Source organism: Rhincodon typus, chromosome 20 (genome assembly GCF_021869965.1).
Source record: "Rhincodon typus isolate 14 chromosome 20, sRhiTyp1.1, whole genome shotgun sequence".
NCBI classification, from domain to species: Eukaryota; Metazoa; Chordata; class Chondrichthyes; order Orectolobiformes; family Rhincodontidae; genus Rhincodon; species Rhincodon typus.
Window position 1 is genome coordinate 6,970,016 of NC_063351.1, and position 20,738 is coordinate 6,990,753.

General features: G+C 44.9%; 1 protein-coding gene across 1 annotated transcript in view; it reads left to right on the top strand.

The window, feature by feature from the left end:
* The window catches only part of ank3b (ankyrin 3b), a 345,654-nt gene that overhangs the window by 288,002 nt on the left and 36,914 nt on the right, over nucleotides 1–20,738 (top strand). Inside the window, 2 exon segments of the mRNA XM_048609156.1 lie at nucleotides 2,961–3,115; nucleotides 16,756–16,967. Coding sequence (XP_048465113.1) covers nucleotides 2,961–3,115; nucleotides 16,756–16,967 — 367 coding nt within the window.

A 20,738-nucleotide genomic window follows, 5' to 3' on the forward strand; every position in this document is an offset into this window, starting at 1 on the left:
TGTATGTGTGTGTGTGTGTGTGTGTGTGAGAGAGACTGTGTGTGTGTGAGAGAGACTGTGTGTGTGTGAGAGAGACTGTGTGTGTGTGAGAGAGACTGTGTGTGTGTGTGAGAGAGACTGTGTGTGTGTGTGAGAGAGACTGTGTGTGTGTGTGAGAGAGACTGTGTGTGTGTGAGAGAGACTGTGTGTGTGTGAGAGAGACTGTGTGTGTGTGTGTTCTCTGTGTGTGTGTGTGAGAGACTGTGTGTGTGTGTGTTCTCTGTGTGTGTGTGTGAGAGACTGTGTGTGTGTGTGTGTTCTCTGTGTGTGTGTGTGAGAGAGACTGTGTGTGTGTGTTCTGTGTGTGTGTGTGTGAGAGAGAGAGAGAGAGAGACTGTGTGTGAGAGAGACTGTGTGTGTGTGAGAGTGTGTGTGTGTGCGCGTGTGACTGTGTGTGTGTGTGTGTGTGCGCGTGAGAGAGAGTGTGTGTGTGTGTGTGAGAGAGAGACTGTGTGTGTGTGTGTGTGTTTTGCGGCGAAAGCTGACAGATCCTCCAACGGTAGCTTTTGGCTTGAGCTTGAGGAGAGCGTCGAAAGTCTAAGGAACTCACGGAGCTTGTAAAATATTGCGTGCCAGTTTTCTTTATATAAAAAAAAATTTCCTTTTAAAATCAGCAACTTAGAGGAGGAAATTTGTGAAAATGCTTAACGGTGGCCAAACAGAATACCATAATATTCTACCAAACAGGAAGTAAAATTGGACATCTTTGTTTGATCATTTGCAAACACCCAAACTCGAGGAACCCTCTCCAAACGGCCCACTATGAAGTGGCTCTCAATAACTCTGCAGAACCGGGTGAATTTTTTTGCTCATTCTGTTAGTGTGAAGTCTTGCAAATGCTCCATTTAAATTCTGGATACTGTTGGGAATGACAGTTTCTTCATTGTTTTTTTACTCCACTTTTTTGTTTCCCTTTACTGCTGCATGGATGTTTTTTTTTCAGTAAACTGCACCTTCCTACCAACCCTCCCCCTCTCAATGAGGGTGAGAGCTTGGTTAGCCGAATCCTGCAGCTTGGGCCACGAGGGACAAAATTTATTGGGTAGGATGTTTCTTAAAAAAGATACAAACTGTCACAGCAGATTATAATTTTGGTTTGAATTTTCTTTGGTCTTTATTTTAGTCATTCCCCATGTATTTCTTTTCTGCTACCTTTTTTTTTGGAAAGAACGACTTTCAGTTCTGTCACCAGAGAGATGATCATAGTGGCTTGATTATATCAAAGCTATGTTGTTTTTAAGCTTGGCGCTAGGCATGTTTTCTATTCGCTGCAAGCATTCTGCCTTCATGACTGCTTTACTCCTGTATGTCACCTCTTTTCAAATCTCTCTCGGCCACATCAAACACATTCAAGTAAACTGTGAGAGCTGTTCGCATTCATTACTGGTATAGAGAAGGTATCAGCGGAAATGACAACTGGTCTGTTTGCCCCCCTGCATAAGGGGCAACGTGATTTCGGAAAGAGGTGCAGAGATCATGAGACGTCAAGTCATCCCATGGCAGAAAATTGTTGGTTTTCGTTAGCTTTACAACGGGTCAGTGCAAAAGGACCCTTGTGCTCATTCGTTTCGGTAAGCATGTGGTACATCTTGTGAAGTGGTGGAACAGGCCTACATGCTTTGGGACTGCATGCTTCACACATTCTTAAAATTAACATTGAAATTGGTTTTCGACGTAGACTGACTGAAAATGCTGGGATCTCTTAAGTATGCCTGCTTAAGATCGTCAGAAATTTGGTGTCATACAACTACTCAAAAACTTAAGGCGGTCCTAAGCACTTCTGCCTCGCAAAATGTAGGTTTTAAACATTTTATGCAACAATTTGGTCCATTCCCAATGATCTTGATATATTCTCAAAGGTTTGGTACGTTCTCTATATCCATGTTTCCATTCTGGATGTCTTGCACTACACACAGGATATGATCGATCTGCCGGGAGTGTTTTCTTCTTATAAGCGGGACAGTGTAAGAGTTTCGGTGCCGAATGAGGCCGTATTTCCGAGATGGAACCCAACTGTGTTGAATGTCCATTGCATCCTTCAATAATCCCATATGCTTTTCCACACATTTGCACAAATGTTTTTCTGTGTATGTCCAATGTTGAATATTATGAAGTCGAATGTTAGAAATGTGAGTAACCAGAGACATTTCTTCATTCCCAATATTCTGGCCAAAAAAGGGAATGGGGGTTGCCTCATTGCAAATAGGGGCATCTTGCATTGTACTGTCAATTGTTTAGGTACAAAAATATCAGTGCTAAATTACTTTTCATACAATGAAGCCTCTTTAAAAGCCCATCCGAAAATTATTGTTGAGTTTCACTCGAATGCTTGACTTCCTTTGGGTGACCAACCAAACAAAACCGTGGAAATGCGTAAGTTCCATAGTCAATGAAATGTTTCATCTTACAGCAACTTCCTCCTTTCTTCATTGGCAATGGTTTTGTACATTTTGAATTTAAATGAAGAATACAGCCTATGTAGGCGACCGAAAAGCCAACTGTCTTAATGTTGCTTATGAAGGGTTTGTAAGTAGTACATCATGGTGATTTGAGAATTTCACTTCTGTATGTAACCCTTTGAGTGCTAATTGCGAAAGTGACTTCGCTCAAGTAAAATCTGAAACTTTTCTCTCTATGGCTTCTACAATCTGTAAATATACAGAGAGAATAACATTCTTTCAAAAGAAAAGTTCAAGAATCAGAAAAGAAACTTGAAATTCCCAGTTTGCTGTCCCAATTCTCAAAGGGTTAAAATGACCAAATTTACACTTTCCGTGATGAGGAGGGTTTAAAATGCAAAGCCTGGTTTAGAAAAGAGGTCGAATTTGTTCCCAAAATGGGATTTGGAAAAAAAAATTTAGACAAAAGTTGCTCTGGTCTGCCAAATAAGGATAAGACAAAAGAGTCTGTTTTCTTTCTAGCCCAGTGATTGTGGAAATCCCACATTTTGGGTCAATGCGAGACAAAGAAAGGGAGCTTATCGTGCTTCGAAGTGAAAATGGAGAAGTCTGGAAGGAACACCAATATGACTGTAAAGAACAGGAGCTCAATGAGATATTGAATGGCATGGATGAAGGTGAGCATCCGTTTTTGGCAGGTCATTTATTCACCACCAGCTGATACCCTGTGATATCCTTTGCCATAAGCCTTTTAGAGGACAGTCACTTTATTGTCTCATGTCTGTTGAACAATCACCCAAAGCTCTTTGTTGTTACTATCTTGTATAGTTTTCACAAAGAAAATATTACGGAGATTTCACGAAGTATGAGTCTGAATACCGGGAGATGGTTTACTTTGTGATTGTTACTGTCCCTGTGTACATTGACAAAGCAGGAACTGCACTGGCAGTAATGACAGATCTGCCTTGATTGCATCCAATGACAATACCTTTCTTGCCTCCTTGGATTCTTCTTCTCATTTTCCTGGAAGATAGCCTCAACCCTGTGCTGGCTTTTGGCTAAGCGATAGGGCATTTGTCTCTGAGCGTGAAGACAGTGTGTTCTGACCATACTTACGTTGATAGTACAGATTGGCAGCTTAGTGCATGAGCCAGTGAGCACTGCACTGTTTCAGATACCACCTTTGAGATGAGATGGCGAAATGAGAAGTTAAGACACGACTAGTCTGTAATTGCTGGGCTGATCTTTGCAACTTTTTGCTTAAGCAAGGGCATAATCTTTCCAGTTCTCTGATCCTCTGGCACCACCCCTGAATCCAGGGAATGCCAGTGCTTCTGCAATTCTCCACCCTCACTTCTTTCATGGATGTATCTCGTCTGCTCCCAGTGTCATATCAACTTTAAATTCCTCCTCGAATCCTTCTAGTGACTGAGTTTCCTCTGTTGTCACCAAAAGCAGACCAGCAGCTGCCTGATAGGTAAAGACAGATGCTAGGTTAGACACAATGAGCCAAAGGGCCTGTTCCTGTGCTATATTGTTCTACACCCTACATTCTAAGTATTCATTTAATACCTCAACCATGCCTCTTGCCTTTGGGCAGCATGACGGCTCAGTAGTTGGCACTGCTGCCTCACAGCGCCAAGGGACCCGGGTTCGATTCCACCCTCGGGCGACTGTCTGTGTGGAGTTTGCACATTCTCCCCGTGTCTGCATGGGTTTTCTCCAACAGTCCAAAGATCTGCAGGTTAGTGTGGATTAGCCGTGCTAAATTGTCCCATCATGTCCAGGGATGTGCAGTCTATGTGGGTTAGCCGTGGGAAATGCAGGGTTATGGGGATAGGGTGGGGGCGGGCGGGGTTTGAGTCTGGGTGGGATGCTGTTCGAAGGGTGATTGTGGACTGCATGGGTCAAATGGTCAATATCCATACTCTCGGGATTCGGAGTAAAAATCTCATTTGTTTTAGTCCCTAATTAGCTGAAGGGCCTGCTCCTGTGCTACACTGTTCTGTGTTCTGAGTATTCATTCAGCACCTCAAACCATGCCTCTTTTAACTGTAAATCCCATCTTTTAGTCCCTAATCGACCCTACTGCTCCTTTTACCACCCTTTCACTATTGACGTGCATATAGAAAACTTGGGGGTTCAATTTTCTGCTAGTTGCCAGTATCTTTTTTTCTCATAATTCCTCTTTGCCTCTTAGATTGACCACCAAACTGGCCCTTGCTAGAAACATTAGATTGTGTTCCTTAGTATCAGACCTACAGCCCACTTTGAAATTTATACTTTGTTTTCTGAATTTAATCTGGCTCAGTATATATAAAATCATCTTTTTCTCTCATCACAAAGGAGAACTATCCTAAAATCGTCCACTTTTAAGTCAATTGATAGCTCAAGCAGTGGGATTTCACTACAGCAATATAATTTTACATGCTGTGTTCCAAGTAATTCTACTTGCTATGTAGTTATGGACCTACTGACCTGGGAATGAATGGTTCATATAAAATTGGTTGCTGCATCAAATCTTCCTGAATGTTTCACTGTTACAAAATTTGTTGACCTGTGTATTTTAAAGAGAGGAAACACCACATAGTGAATACTGCACACAGAGGGTCTTTCAGGTTCAAAAGACCAGAGTTGTGAGTTGCTCTTGCAGCCATAGTCTTCGTTGGTTTTCACGAAGCAAGTGTCTGTCTGAGATTCCCATGAAAACTAACGGGGAATCTGATTTGATCATGTGTTTGGTAAAGGGGGGGAAAAGCACCTGGAAAACTGGAGGAGGGTGAGAAGCATTGTTTGGCAATCTGCTGAGAAACACAAACACAAAGTTGCTGAAAAAAGCTCAGCAGGTCTGGCAGCATCTGTGAAGGAGAAAACAGAGTTAACGTTTCGGGTCCGGTGACCCTTCCTGAGAAACGCACCCTGTTTGAAGGGTAATATTCAGGAACGTTCGGAATTAAGTGGAAGGTGGAACCGCTTAATCTTGTTATTTTGTGATGGGAGGAAAAACATGGGATGCTAAATGAATTTGAGCAGCAGCAAGATATTTGACAGGCAGGTTTGAACACAGGAACTCCCAACAGCACAGTGAGAACCAGTTACCATAGACAGCTGTATGGCTGGAGGCCAGAACAGGATAAGGTGTAAATACAAGTGCAGAAATATTGGGAATAGACCTCAACTCAAACTGTTGTGGCAGCGAGAATTTCATATTTGTCGGAGAATAGATAGGAGTGATATGGACCCATTGACCAGGGGCATACACATATAGCTGCAGCATATAGGCTTCATAAAGATGGGCATAGAGCACAAGAGCAGATAAGTTACAATGGACCGACATAAGGCATTGCTTAGACCTCAACTGGAGTATTGCAACCAGTTTTGGGTCTGCACTATAACAAGGATGTGGAAAATTTGATTTGATTATTATTGTCACATGTATCAAGGTACAGTGAAAAGTTTTGTTTCGCATGCAGAACAGGCAGATCATACCATACAAAGTGCATTAGCGTAATGGAACAGAGGGAGGAATACAAGGAAGAAGTTTATGTGAATAGTTCCAGGGATGAGATGCTTCAGTTACGGGGAATGTTTGGAGAGGTTGACGCTGTGGAGAAGCCGAAGAAGAGAGTAGAAAGGAGTTTTCAAAATTTATGAGGGGTGTGAATGGAGTGGATCAGGTGAAACTGTTTTCATGCGTGAGTGGATTGAGAACCAGAGGGCACAGTCTGAGATAACACGGTGTGGAGCTGGATGAACACAGCAGGCCAAGCAGCATCAAAGGAGCAGGAAAGCTGACGTTTCGGGTCGGGACCCTTCTTCAGAAATGGCGGCGGGGAAGGGGGCTCTGAAATAAATAGAGAGAGGGGGAGGCAATGATACAAGGCGGATAGAGGAGCAGATAGGTGGAGAGAAGACGGACAGGTCAAGGAGGCAGGGATGAAGCCAGTAAAGGTGAGAGTAGGTAGGAAGTGGGGTGTGGGGGTTGGTCAGTGAGGAGGGAGGGGCGGATAGGTGGGAGAGAATACGGACAGGTCAAGGAGGCGGGGACGAGCTGGGCTGGTTTTGGGATGCGGTCGGGGAGGGAAGATTTTGAAGCTTGTGAAGTGCATATTGAGACCATTGGGCTGCAGGGTTCCCAAGTGAAATATGAGGTGCTGTTCCTGCAAACTGCGGGTGGCCTTGTTGTGGCACTGGAGGAGACCCAGGATGGACATGTCGTCCAAAGAGTGGGAGGGGAAGTTGAAATGGTTCGCGACTGGGAGGTGCAGTCATTTGTCACGAACTGAGCATAGGTGTTCCACAAAGCGGTCCCCAAACCTCCGCCTGGTTTCCCCGATGTAGAGGAGGCCACATCGGGAACAGCGGATACAGTATACCACATAAGCAGATGTGCAGGTGAACATCTGTTTACTGTGGAAGATTTTCTTGGGGCCTGGGATGGGGGTGAGGGGGGAGGTGTAGGGGCAGGTGTAGCACTTCCTGCGGTTGCAGGGAAAAGTGCCAGGGGTGGTGGGGCTGATGGGGAGTGTGGAGCGGACAAGGCAGTCACGGAGAGAGTGGTCCCTCCGGAAGGCAGATAAGGGTGGGGAGGGAAAAATGTCCTTGGTGGTGGGGTCGGATTGCAGGTGGCGGAAGTGTCGGAGGATGATGTGTTGGATCCGGGGGTTGATGGGGTGATACGTGAGGACGAGGGGAATTCTGTCTTTGTTGTTATTGCGGGGAGGGGGTTGAGGGACGAGTTGTGGGAAATGCGAGTGATGCGGTCGAGGGTATTTTTGACCACTGTGGAGGGGAAATTGCGGTCCTTGAAAAATGATGTATTCTAGGTAGCTGTGGGAGTCGGTAGGCTTGAAATAGATATCTGTTTCCAGGTGGTGGCCAGAGATGGAAACAGAGAGATCCAGGAAGGAGAGAGAGGTATCGGAGATGGTCCTACTGTCAACCACCTTCCTGCAAGAATGCCATCCTCTATTCTCAATTCCTTTGCCTCCACCGCAACTGCTTCCAAGATGAGGCGTTCCACTCCTGGACATCCCAGATGTCCTCGTTTTACAAGGACCGCAAGCGCAGGAAGTGCTACACCTACCCCTACACCTCCCCCCTCACGCCCATCCCAGGCCCCAAGAAAACCTTCCACATTAAACAGATGTTCACCTGCACATCTGCTAATGTGGTCTATTGTATCCACTGTTCCTGATGTGGCCTCTTCTACATCGGGGAAACCAAGCGGAGGCTTGGGAACCGTTTTGCGGAACACCTACGCTCGGTTCGTGACCAACAACTGCACCTCCCAGTCGCGAACCACTTCAACTTCCCCTCCCATTCCTTGGATGACATGTCCATCCTGGGCCTCCTTGACCTGTCCGTCTTTTCTCCCACCTATCTGCTCCTCCCACTTCACAGACCAACCCCCACCCCCATCTCCTACCTACCAGCCTCATCCCCGCCTCCTTGACCTGTCCATCTTCCCTTGACTGACCAACCCCAATCCCAACTTCCTGCCTACACTCACCTTTACCGGCCCCATCCCCGCCTCCTAAACTGTCCATCTCCTCTCCAGCTATCTGCTCCTTCATCCACCTTCCATCATCGCCTCCCCTTCTCTCTATTTATTTCAGAGCCCCCTTCCCCTCCCCCATTTCTGAAGAAGGGTCCAAACCCAAAACGTCAGCTTTCCTGCTCCTCTGATGCTGCTTGGCCTGCTGTGTTCATCCAGCTCCACACCTTGTTATCTCAGATTCTCCAGCATCGGCAGTTCCTATTATCTCCTGGCACAGTCTTAGAGTTTTGCAAAAGAAGCAAATATGAGGTGAATGGAAAAAGAAACTTTTTAACGCAGGAAATAGTTCAGATGTGGAAATTTTGGAGGCAGGGACAACTGAGGCAGCCAACAAGACATTGTTTAATAGTGTGCAAGGAAAGGGCAGGAGATTGACACTAAGATAAAAAGCTCAGAGAGCTGGCGCAGATGCAGTGTGCTGAGTGGCCTCCTTTTGCACTGTAACAGTTAATTACAAGATAAGAACAAAAACAGAAGTTGCTGGAAAAGCTCAGCAGGTCTGGCAGCACTTGCGAAGAAAAATCAGAGTTAACGTTTCCAATCCGGTTACCCTTCCTCAAAAGTATCAGTTTTATGCAGAAAATAGGGTGTGTGTGTGTGTGTGTGAGAGAGAGAGAGAGAGAATAGGGGACTGGGTAAGGAGTAAACAATAGGTGGGGATAGAGCCCAGAGAGACAAAAGTACAGTTAGACAGACAAAGGAGTTGCTAACGATCAGGCTGGGAGGGTGAATAGCTGTTAATGGAGACTGTTAGTGACTAACAACAGGTAGTGTGTAATGGCAGGCTATGTGGTAACAAGGCCTCGTGTTTGGGATAGGGGGCTGGGACATGGGAGAGTTTAGGCCCTAAAACTATTGAACTCGATATTGAGTCCGGAGGGCTGCAGGGTTGCCAAGTGGAAAATGAGGTGTTGTTCTTCCAGCTTGTGCTGAGCTTCACTGGAGCACTGCGGCAAGCCTGAGACAGAGATGTTGGCCAGGGAATAGGGCGGTGTGTTAAAGTGTCAGGCAACTGGTAGCTCAGGGTCTTTTTTGAGAAAAGAACGTAGGTGTTCTGCAAAGCGATCACCCAGTCTATGCTTCGTTTCCCCAATGTAGAGGAGACTACATTGTGAGCAGCGAATGCAGTAGACTAGATTCTTGGAAGTGCAGGTGAAGTGTTGCTTCACCTGGAAGGTGTGTTTGGGCCCTTGGATACTGGGGAGGGAGGAGGTAACTGGGCAGGTGTTGCACATTTGCCGGTTACAGGGGTAGGTGCCGTAGGGCTGTGGGGAGGGGTTGGGGGTGAAGGAAGTGTGGACTAGGGTGTCCCCGAGGGAACGGTCCCTGCAGAAGGCGGACAAAGAAGGGGAGGGAAATATGTTTCTGAAATCTCGCTGGAGGTGGCGGAAATGGTATCTGTTGATTTTCTGTTTTCCTCTGATAAGAGTCTGTATGTAAAAATTCCTAACAGTGTTTCAGCAGAAGGAAGCAAAGAAGGGTTAACAGCACTGCTAGAATTTGCTTTAAAGAAAATGAAGGTGGAATACGCATTTATAGAATCATAGAGATGTACAGCACAGAAACAGACCCTTCAGTCCAACACGTCCATGCTGACCAGATATCCTAAATTAATCTAGTCCCATTTGCTAGCATTTTGCCCATGTCCCTCTAAGCTCTTCCTAATCATCTACCTATCCAGATGCCTTTTAAATGTTGTAATTGTACCAGCCTCCACCACTTCCTCTGGCATCTCGTTCCATACATGTACCACCTGCTGTGTAAAAAAAGTTGCCCCTCAGGGCCCTTTTAAATCTTTCCCCTCTCACCTTAAACCTATGCCCTCTAGTTTTGGACTCCCCTACTCTGGGAAAAAGACTCGACTATTCACCCTATCACCCTAAGGCATTGCTAATCAAGAGAAAGAGTATGCCAGACTCTGCAAGGGCTGTGCGGTTGCTCAGTGGTTAGCACTACTGCCTCACAGCGCCAGGGCCCCGGGTTTGATTCCAGCTTTGGATGACTGTCTGTGTGGAGTTTGCACATTCTCACTGTGTCTGCGTGGGTTTCCTCTGGGTGCTCTGGTATCTTCCCTATAATGGACCAGAACACACACCAACAACACCCCCACCCCGCGTATGCACACACACAGTATTACAAGGAGATAGCTTAGACCCTAACTATATATTTATTGAAAGGCAAACATAAGGTGCTATGTTCAGATGTGATTCAATTGGTCCACCACTAGGCTTTATTCAAAACACACTTTACTCTTATAGCACAGTTAAAATACAGAGAAAGAATTGGCATAACTTTAACTCTCCTGAAATACTTAACAAGATAAAGTATTATTTAACCATTAATCACCAACTGTTCCAATAGAGACAGCATCCCATAAACACACCCTCTGGCAAAAATGCATTTCAGCAAAACAGCTATGATTCTCATGTGCTGTCTGTCTCCAGTCCAGAACAAAAAAGAAACTATCTGCCCCTTTTGATTTTTAAGAGGAAGCCTCACTAACTAAGACTGTAGTAGCCAGGGACTCAAGTTTTTAGCTCAGCAACCGCCAGATAACCCTCTTGTGAACTGAAGGCAAAACTAAAAGTCATCCTGGGTTTGTGTGAGCCCTCAGCTCACCCACTCGTGATTCCTTGGTCTCAGAGAAAAAGCCCATGCAGAACTCAATAGCTGTTTACCAACTGAAGGAGACACCCTGGCACCATTGTAACAACACCCCTCTGCAAGAGACTCAGCACAGAACACAACTGTCTTAAAGGCACAGTCTCAACACATCCCACTGTCTAAAGATGTGCAGGTTAGAGGTGACTTGGCCATGAGAAATTGCTTTGTAGTGACCAGAGATGTGCAGGCTAGGTGGAATAGCCATGGTAAGTGCGGGGTTATGGAGGTAGGGTGAGTGCTGAGTCTGGGTGGGATGCTCTTTGGAGAGTTGATGAGCTGAACGGCTTCTGTCTGCACTGTAGGGATTCTGTGATTCAAGAACATTTCTTAGTTGGCAGTGGACTCAAGTCTGTACTTGATTCAGCTATGTGGTAGACACAGTGCTCATGTTTTACAATATCAGGAATCCTGCCTTTGGAACATTATGTTTTAATCCTGTATTAACAACACCGGTTCCCTCTTTCTAATTAAGAGCAATGCGTGGAGGAATTGAAAAGCCGGGTCAGAAAGTTTCCATAGAGCATCAGTGACCGCTGTTCATGAGTTGCACATTAACTGTAAAGTGCTTTCGGATGTGTCATGGTCATGAAATGTCTGATAGAAATCCAAACTTTCATTTGGAGGGAGGTTTCTAATGCCTCATTTCTTCCTATAAACACGCGCCCACAAACAACTGATATTGTTCCCTTAAAGTTTTCTTTAAAGTTAAAATCGTCCATTTTCACACTGTAGCTTGAAGGAAACTTCTGTCTCCTCCTTTTGACTTTATAAAAAATGAACAGTATTCTGGGTGGTCTCCTTCTTGGATGCTGTTCAACACCAGAACTGCACAAGGTCTTGTGAGGAAATGGAATGTTGGAGGTTTTAGGCTGTAACATTTTAAAGTGACAGGCACCATACTGATTCCTATTTGTGTCGGATTGAATTGCTACTTTTGCCTTTTTTAATGTCTTCATTTACCTCATCAGTTCCTTTGTTCTTCAATGAAAGGATGAGTTTGCATTAGCAACGTACTTTGAAGTCTTCCAGCTAAAGTAAAGACATGAGTTACTTTGATGAAATGCAGTTAGTATTGTTCAGTAGGCTGGAGTATGTATCACGCCCTCAGACCTTTTCATTCAAAACAACGCTGCTGCCAAATGAACTACTTTTTTGTTATTTTTCCCTCATTGAGCACGACCAAAATGCATCTCTAGGAAATAACTTGCAAGTAAGCTTCGTTATTTCAGATCAGAATTGAAAAGGCTGGAAGGCAGGGCCATTCAAGTACTGTACACAAGTCCAGAAAGTCAACTCCGTGTGAAATGAGTGATGGCCTTTGAATAGTGGGAACAATAGGACGGTCAGTAGTTACCGCACTAGTAATTTAGGCATCTGGACTTCAGATAGGTGACTTCATATCCCACTACAGTGGATTTTAAATTCGGTCAATTAGATAAATATGGAATAAAAAGATCGTATCAGTAATGGTAATCACATCATCACCAGATTTGTGTTAAAAATCCATCTGGTTCACTAATTGGAAGGAAATTGTCTTCCTACCCATATGTGTGTGACTGATGATCCATGACAAAATGGCTGACTCTGAACTGCTGATTGAAATGGCTGAAAGAGACAATCAGGGATAGGTAGTAAACGCTGGTCTTGCTAACAATACTGATACCTGTGAATGAATTCTAGTAAAGGGTCACATCACTGCTGGGGCTTCACCTGGAGTGTCATGTCTGAAACTGGGCATCACATTTTAGAAAGGATGCTAAGGTCTTGCCTGGCTGTAGAGGAGATTTATGGGTTGTAATGGGGCACTGTGAACGAGAGCCTTGCATTAAGTGAAGATCTAGAGAGTGATTCTCTTGATAATTATGGTGTTCAAAATGATTCAGAGTTTTAATAGAGTAGACGGGGAGACATTACTCAGAGTGCCGGGTAAATTGGAAACTAGAGGGCACAGATTGACAATAATTTGGAGTTTGGCGATGACTTAGTGTTAGAACATAGAACATAGAACATTACAGCGCAGTACAGGCCCTTCGGCCCTCGATGTTGCGCCGACCTGTGAAACCAATCTGAAGCCCATCTAACCTAAACTATTCCATTATCATCCATATGTTTATCCAATGACCATTTAAATGCCCTTAAAGTGGGCGAGTCTACTATTTTTGCAGGCAGGGCATTCCACGCCCTTACTACTCTCTGAGTAAAGAACCTACCTCTGACATCTGTCCTATATCTATCACCCCTCAATTTAAAGCTATGTCCCCTCGTGCTAGCCATCACCATCCGAGGAAAAAGGCTCCCACTGTCCACCCTATCTAATCCTCTGATCATCTTGTATGTCTCTATCAAGTCACCTCTTAACCTTCTTCTCTCTAACGAAAACAGCCTCAAGATCCTCAGCCTTTCCTCATAAGACCTTCCCTCCATACCAGGCAACATCCTGGTAAATCTCCTCTGCACCCTTTCCAATGCTTCCGCATCCTTCCTATAATGCGGTGACCAGAACTGTACGCAATACTCCAAGTGCGGCCGCACCAGAGTTTTGTACAGTTGCAACATGACCTCATGGCTCCGAAACTCAATCCCTCTACCAATAAAACCTAACATACTGTACGCCTTCTTAACAACACTATCAACCTGGGTGGCAGCTTTCAGTGATCTATGCACATGGACACCGAGATCTTTCTGCTCATCCACACAACCAAGAATCTCACCATTAGCCCAGTACTCTGTATTCCTGTTATTCCTTCCAAAGTGAATCATCTCACACTTTTCTGCATTAAACTCCATTTGCCACCTCTCAGCCCAGCTCTGCAGCTTATCTATGTCCCTCTGTAACCTGCAACATCCTTCCGCACTATCCACAACTCCACCAACTTTGGTGTCATCCGCAAATTTACTAACCCACCCTTCTACGCCCGCATCCAGGTCATTTATAAAAATGACAAACGGCAGCGGCCCCAAAACAGATCCTTGAGGTACACCACTAGTAACTGAACTCCAGGATGAACATTTCCCATCAACCACCACCCTCTGTCTTCTTACAGCTAGCCAATTTCTGATCCAAACCGTTAAATCACCCTCAATCCCATGCCTCTGTATTTTCTGCAATAGCCGACCATGGGGAACCTTATCAAACGCTTTACTGAAATCCAAATACACCACATCAACCGCTTTACCCTCATCCACCTGTTTGGTCACCTTCTCGAAGAACTCAATAAGGTTTGTGAGGCACGACCTACCCTTCACAAAACCGTGTTGACTATCCCTAATCAAATTATTCCTTTCTAGATGATTATAAATCCTATCTCTTATAATCCTTTCCAACACTTTACCCACAACCGAAGTAAGGCTCACTGGTCTATAATTACCAGGGTTGTCTCCACTCCCCTTCTTGAACAAGGGGACAACATTTGCTAGTCTCCAGTCTTCTGGCACTATTCCTGAAGACAATGACGACATAAAGATCAAAGCCAAAGGCTCTGCAATCTCCTCTCTAGCTTCCCAGAGAATCCTAGGATAAATCCCATCCGGCCCAGGGGACTTATCTATTTTCACACCTTCCAGAATTGCTAACACCTCCTCCTTATGAACCTCAATCCCGTCTAGTCTAATAGACTGTATCTCAGTATTCTCCTCGACTACATTGTCTTTTTCCTGTGTGAATACTGACGAAAAATATTCATTTAGCACCTCTCCTATCTCTTCGGACTCCACGCACAACTTCCCACTACTGTCCTTGACTGGCCCCAATCTTACTCTAGTCATTCTTTTATTCCTGACATACCTATAGAAAGCTTTAGGGTTTTCCTTGATCCTACCTGCTAAAGACGTCTCATGTCCCCTCCTGGCTCTTCTTAGGTCTCTCTTTAGGTCCTTCCTGGCTAACTTGTAACTCTCAAGTGCCCTAACTGAGCCTTCACGCCTCATCTCTACATAAGCCTCCTTCTTCCTCTTGACAAGAGATTCAACTTCTTTAGTAAAGCACGGTTCCCTCGCTCGACCACTTCCTCCCTGCCTGACAGGTACATACTTCTCAAGGACACGCAGTAGCTGTTCCTTGAACAAGCTCCACATTTCAATTGTGCCCAGCTCCTGCAGTTTCCTTCTCCATCCTATGCATCCTAAATCTTGCCTCATCGCCTCATAATTGCCTTTCCCCCCAGCTATAACTCTTGCCCTGCGGTATATACCGATCCCTTTCCATCGCTGAAGTAAAGGTAACCGAATTGTGGTCACTATCACCAAAGTGCTCACCTACCTCCAAATCTAACACCTGGCCTGGTTCATTACCCAGTACCAAATCCAATGTGGCCTCGCCTCTTGTTGGCCTATCTACATACTGTGTCAGGAAACCCTCCTGCACACATTGGACAAAAACTGACCCATCTGAAGTACTCGAACTATAGTGTTTTCAGTCAATATTTGGAAAGTTAAAGACCCCATAACAACTACCCTGTTACTTTCGCTCCTATCCAGAATCATCTTTGCAATCTTTTCCTCTACATCTCTGGAACTTTTCGGATGCCTTTAGAAAACTCCCAACAGGGTGACCTCTCCTTTCCTGGTTCTAACCTCAGCCCATACTACCTCAGTAGACGAGTTGTCATCAAATATCCTTTCTGCCACCATAATACTGTCCTTGACTAACAATGCCACACCTCCCCCTCTTTTACCACCTTCCCTGATCTTACTGAAACATCTAAGCCCCGGAACCTGCAACAACCATTCCTGTCCCTGCTCTATCTCTGGACTATTAATCCAGACACGCAGGTATGTTCTGAGGACCTGGGTTCGAATCTGGCCACAGCAGATGGTGGAATTTGAATTCAGTCATAATCTGGAATTGAGAGTCTAATAATCACGGTGAAACCATTGCCGATTGTTAGGAAAAACCCATCTGGTTCACTGATGTCCTTTAGGGAAGGCAACTGCCATCCTTACCTGGTCTGGCCGACATGTGACTCCAGACCCACAGCAATGTGGTTGACTCTCAACTTCCCTCTGTGCAATTAGGGATGGGCGATAAATACTGGTCCATCCAGCGACACGCTCATCCCATGAATGAATAAAAAAAAATGTAAAACAACAGCTTTTTGTGTGACCTGGAATGCACTGTCTAAAAGTGATATGATGATGCTGTGGCTTTAAGAGATTATTTTGTCTGGATGTATTTTAGAGAGATTGCATGTGAGGCGCTGAGTTGTCTGTAAGCAAGCAAACAGCTTGTGTGGCCCTGTGGTGTTTTAAAGTTGGAACAATAGAAGCATCCTGGCTGGGTGTAGCCAGCTGTCACAGACCAGCCTTTCTTGTTTTTTTTTAGTTTTTAGGTTTAATTTTAAGCAGTTGCTGTTGTGGGCTTGAAGAAGTAGAAGCTATCTTTTCCATCTCTCAGTTACAACTAGAAACTGGGATTTCTCTCTGCTGCTGGGTTACCTGTGAGACAAATCTATTTTTCTGAATTTGCCTTTTTGCCAAGTGGTGTGTTTATGGGATGTTACTGTCTTGGAACAGTTAATTAGTAATAGTTACTATATCTATTATTTGGTTAAGTTTTCCACTGGAGTCAAGTTATTCTAAATTCTTGTTTCTTTGGTTGTATTTTAACGACAGTGTTTAAATAAATTGTGTTTTACTTAACGTTGTGTAGTTTAACCAGTGCCATTGCATCTGGAACACAACAATTGACATTTGCTTTTAAAATAAGAAAAAGTTAGGATCTAGGTTACCTTCTTAAAATATTTTGAGGGGGTCTGGTCTGGTCCATAACAGCATGATGGAAGAGGTTTCAGTTTCACTTTTGACAACCAATTGAAAACAGGGGAAAATGCAGGGCTAATGGGAAAGAACAGTAGAGTGGAGTTAAAGTGGAAAGTTCTTCCAAAGAGTCAGTATAAATACAATAGGAAGAATAGCCATAGTCTGATGATGATTCTAGATGGCCGTCCTTGTGCATTGTCGTTTCTCAGTTTTGAGTATAGTCTTTTAATGCAAAGAATCACATTTAAAGTGTGTGAGCAGGACGATGATGGAAGTTTAATTTGTGTTTGTATGCAAGTGCTCTGAAAGCGACATTTTTCCTCCATTCTCACTTAGAGCTCGACAGCCTTGAAGAGCTGGAGAAGAAACGCATCTGTCGGATCATCACCAAGGATTTTCCGCAGTATTTTGCCGTGGTGTCGCGGATCAAACAAGAAAGTAATCAGATGGGACCTGAAGGAGGAATGTTGAGCAGCACAAACATTCCTCTTGTGCAAGCATCCTTCCCAGAGGGTGCTCTCACCAAGAGGATCCGAGTGGGTCTCCAGGTAATGGGCTTTTTAATTCTCCTTGGAGGTACCAGCTGTACTCCAATGTCGCTCCTGCTCAATGTGGCCCAGTAAAGGTTTGTGTGAGCAGGGCAGGAGGGTAGCCAAATAGTGTGCCATTCCAGAGAGCAGAACCAGAAGCATCTGCCACTTTCACTCTCTCTCTCTGGCTTTCTCCGGTTTCGGGCGTGTTTATAACGAAAAGGGGCACTGCCGGTGGCATGCATGTGCACTGTCACGGTGGGAAGTGGGTAACTATTCACTGACCAAGCCCTCTCATCAGCTGACAATGCAGCACCTGCAGGCAGGGTCAAAACAGGGTCTCCTGCTCAAAACGGATCAACGTCCTGCCCAGTCCCATTGCGGTTATCATAAATCTCGAGAAGCACAAAGGTCAGTTGGGTATTCTGGAGATTAAACTTCCCTTGTAAGTATGTCATGTTGTGTGGGTTTCACTTTGTTCATCTATGTGCATCATCATTATTTGGTGAGACTCGCTCATTCACAGGCACATCTCATGGTTGACACACATTAATTGTTATGGGCCAGTTAGGCACATTTCCTTTGATGTAGAAGAAAGACCTGTGTGACTTTTGGGTTGTCCCCCTTTATTTACAAGTGAATAGTACATGACACTGAGCCGACTAGCGCAGAGCTAGCTCCCAGAATGGGCAGAACCCCTGACACTCCAGTTTATATCTGTCAGCCAGGACTCCCTGATTGAGTCTGGTAACCTGGTCCAATCAGGAAGCTCATATTCCTTGAGCTGACCTTGTTAACATCACGACAGGCTCTTCTATTTGTACAGGATCAAAGATCATTAACTGTGGTGGGGGATAATTGAAATGTTGTCGGTGAACCCAATGGATTCTGCCAGATATAATCCTGTGATGGGCATACCAGTGGACAGTCTTGTCCTGATATCATTCTTGAAGTCCCTCAGGCCCTTACATTGACTGACTGACTGTGCTAACCCCACCTAGTAGCCAGGCCCTTTTGCATTTCATTCCAGGCCCACCCTCTGTCCCATGCCCCAGCCTCAGCCTCTGTCTTTCCTGGGATGCCCCTTTCACGCCTCCTGGATACCAGTCTCGAGCCTCCATGCCAGCTGCCATTCTCCTGCCCTCCGTCGTGCTGTAGAGTGAAGCAAGAGAAATCGCTGGCCATTGTACAGTGTCTGCACAACGCTGTCTGGTAGATAGTGCCTTTCAACAAATGCAAAGTTGGGAATACAGGATTTTTTTTTGAAAAAAGTGCGTTACACTAGTAAGTATTCACGGCACACAAGCATATTAGAACTATGAATCCACCACAGGCTGACGTGAGGTTTTAACTCTGCATCAAAAGTCTTTGTTGGGAAAATGGGATTCTGCATCCCATCAATGTAGTCGCTCTGCTGTGTTTCCCACACGTGTGATTCTTTAAACACGCCCCTAGGTATTACTGCAGAACAGTAACTTGGTGACTTATGGATTGGGGGAAATGATAGGCACATCTGTTATTGTGGTGCACATGGGGAATGGAATCCTACCATTGCTGCTGTGACATTGGCACTGACTGGAAGACTTTGGCGTTTCTCCACATCGAGGTATTTGGGTTCAGGAGGACAGTAAAACCATGGAGGGCATTAAGCACAGATTCAGTGGCATGATACAGTGTCAGGAAACTGTGGTGACCATCAGAGACTTTAGAAGTAAATAGAACAGGCAAAGAGGAAATTCTGTGCGTGTTCATAAAAGAAAAGGAAAAGTTTTATTAGAGGGAAAATGGAAGGGCGGCTTCTTTGGGTTGCTGAGGATGTGGGTTGTTATTATAGAAAAGGGGAATGGGAGGGTTAATCCATTTTAAGTTATCGGTAACAGTGTGGGGAGTACAGTCAGATTTTGCTTTATGCAGGGGATTGCTGGTGAATGAAAAACTTTGGTAAACTGCGGTCAACACAAAGGGAAAATGGTGTGAATATTTGAGACAGAAGAGAACACAGGGCTTTGGTGAAATAGTGTGGAAGCTGGATCAGTATTGGAGTCCAACTCCAAACACTTACACCAGTTCAGTAAGTCAAATGGGTACCTGTGTCATAAACCCCAAGTGCTAAGGTCTGTGCTGCTTATTCCATTACGTATAAAGATGCAGTTGTTTTAAATGTTAGAGATCATAGAACCCCTACAGTGTGGAAACAGGCCCTTCGGCCCAACAAGTCCACACTGACCCTTGGAGCATCCCACCCAGACCCATTCCCCGATAACTGACCTAATCTACACATTCCTGAACACTAGAGGCAATTTAGCATGGCCAATCCACCTAGCCTGCACATCTTTGGACTGTGGGAGGAAACTGGAACACCCGGAGGAAACCCACACAGACACGGGGAAAATGTGCAAACTCCACACAGACAGTCGTCTGAGGGTGGAATCGAACCTGGGTCCCTGGCGTTGTGAGGCAGCAGTGCTAACCACTGAGCTACCATGCTGCCTGTTATGTGCTTGATTGTATGTATTGCTGATGAGTTTGATTTAAACACTGGGCTAATTTGACTTGCCCACTGTGCCAGCAGTCATGTTAAAAAGTGACCATAGGGAAACAATCAGGTTTCAACATCACAGCCCCCTGATTCTCCAACCCACGCTTCCTATAAGTGGGGCTCTCCTCTGGGAGCTCAGCACTGTGGACTTAGCCCTTCCATTTGGAAATCTGAAGCGGGTGGTTGAGTGTCGACCAGCAGATCTTTACTGGCGAATGTACTGCATTTTCTGAAAATTCTGTAGTTACTTTACAGAAAATAACTTCCCTTCCTGTGGGACCCTCAGTACACTCCAGCTGCAGATTTAGCCGTCTTAATCAGATTCTGATGGATTTCGATTTTAAAGCCAGGAAGGAATTAACTAAAACCAGAGCAATGCTAGCATGTGATCACATAGAGACGTAGATTCATACAGCACGGAAACAGACCCTTCGGTCCAACCAGTCTACGCTGACCATAATCCCAAACTGAACTAGTCGCACCTGCCTGTTCCTGGCCCGTATCCCTCCAAACCTTTCCTATTCATGTACCTATCCAAATGTTTTCTAAATGTTGTAACTGTGCTCACATCCACCTCTTCCTCTGGAAGTTCATTCCATATTCGAACCACTCTCTGCTTTAAATAAAGTGCTTCTCTTGTCTTTTGTAAATCTTCCTCCTCTTATCTTTAAAATATGCCCTCTAGCTTTGAACTCCCGCAGCCTAGGGAAAAGACCTTTGCTTTTCACCTTATCCATGCTCCTCAGGATTTTATTAACCTCTATAAGGTCACCCCTCAGCCCAAAATACACAATGGATAACTCCTCAGTGTTATCACATGCAGTTCTATGCTGTTTCACTTTGCCACCCCAAGGTTTGGTCACACTTTGAAGGTGTTAGCTAGATTGTAAAGGTGATTCTTTCTCGGTTTTGAATCTTGGGGCACCCTGTGAGTGTGCATCATCAATGAATGTAGGAGCAGGTCAGTGGTTCCCTGGAGCTGATTTTTGCCCTTAGTGCCCCCCTAATACACTATCCTCTTCCCCTCTGATGGTTTAAATTTCGATGTAACCTCTAGAAATCTATTGAACATATTCAATCGCAAAGCTTCCATGCACAATACTGTGAATTGGGGATGAACTCTGGAAAGGTGTATAAGCAGCTGGCTTTGGTACAAAACACATTTAGCACACACCTGTTAAATGGCCAACACTTCAACCCAACTCCTGTTGGCAGATGATCGATCCCCAAGTGATCTTAAGCACCTCTGT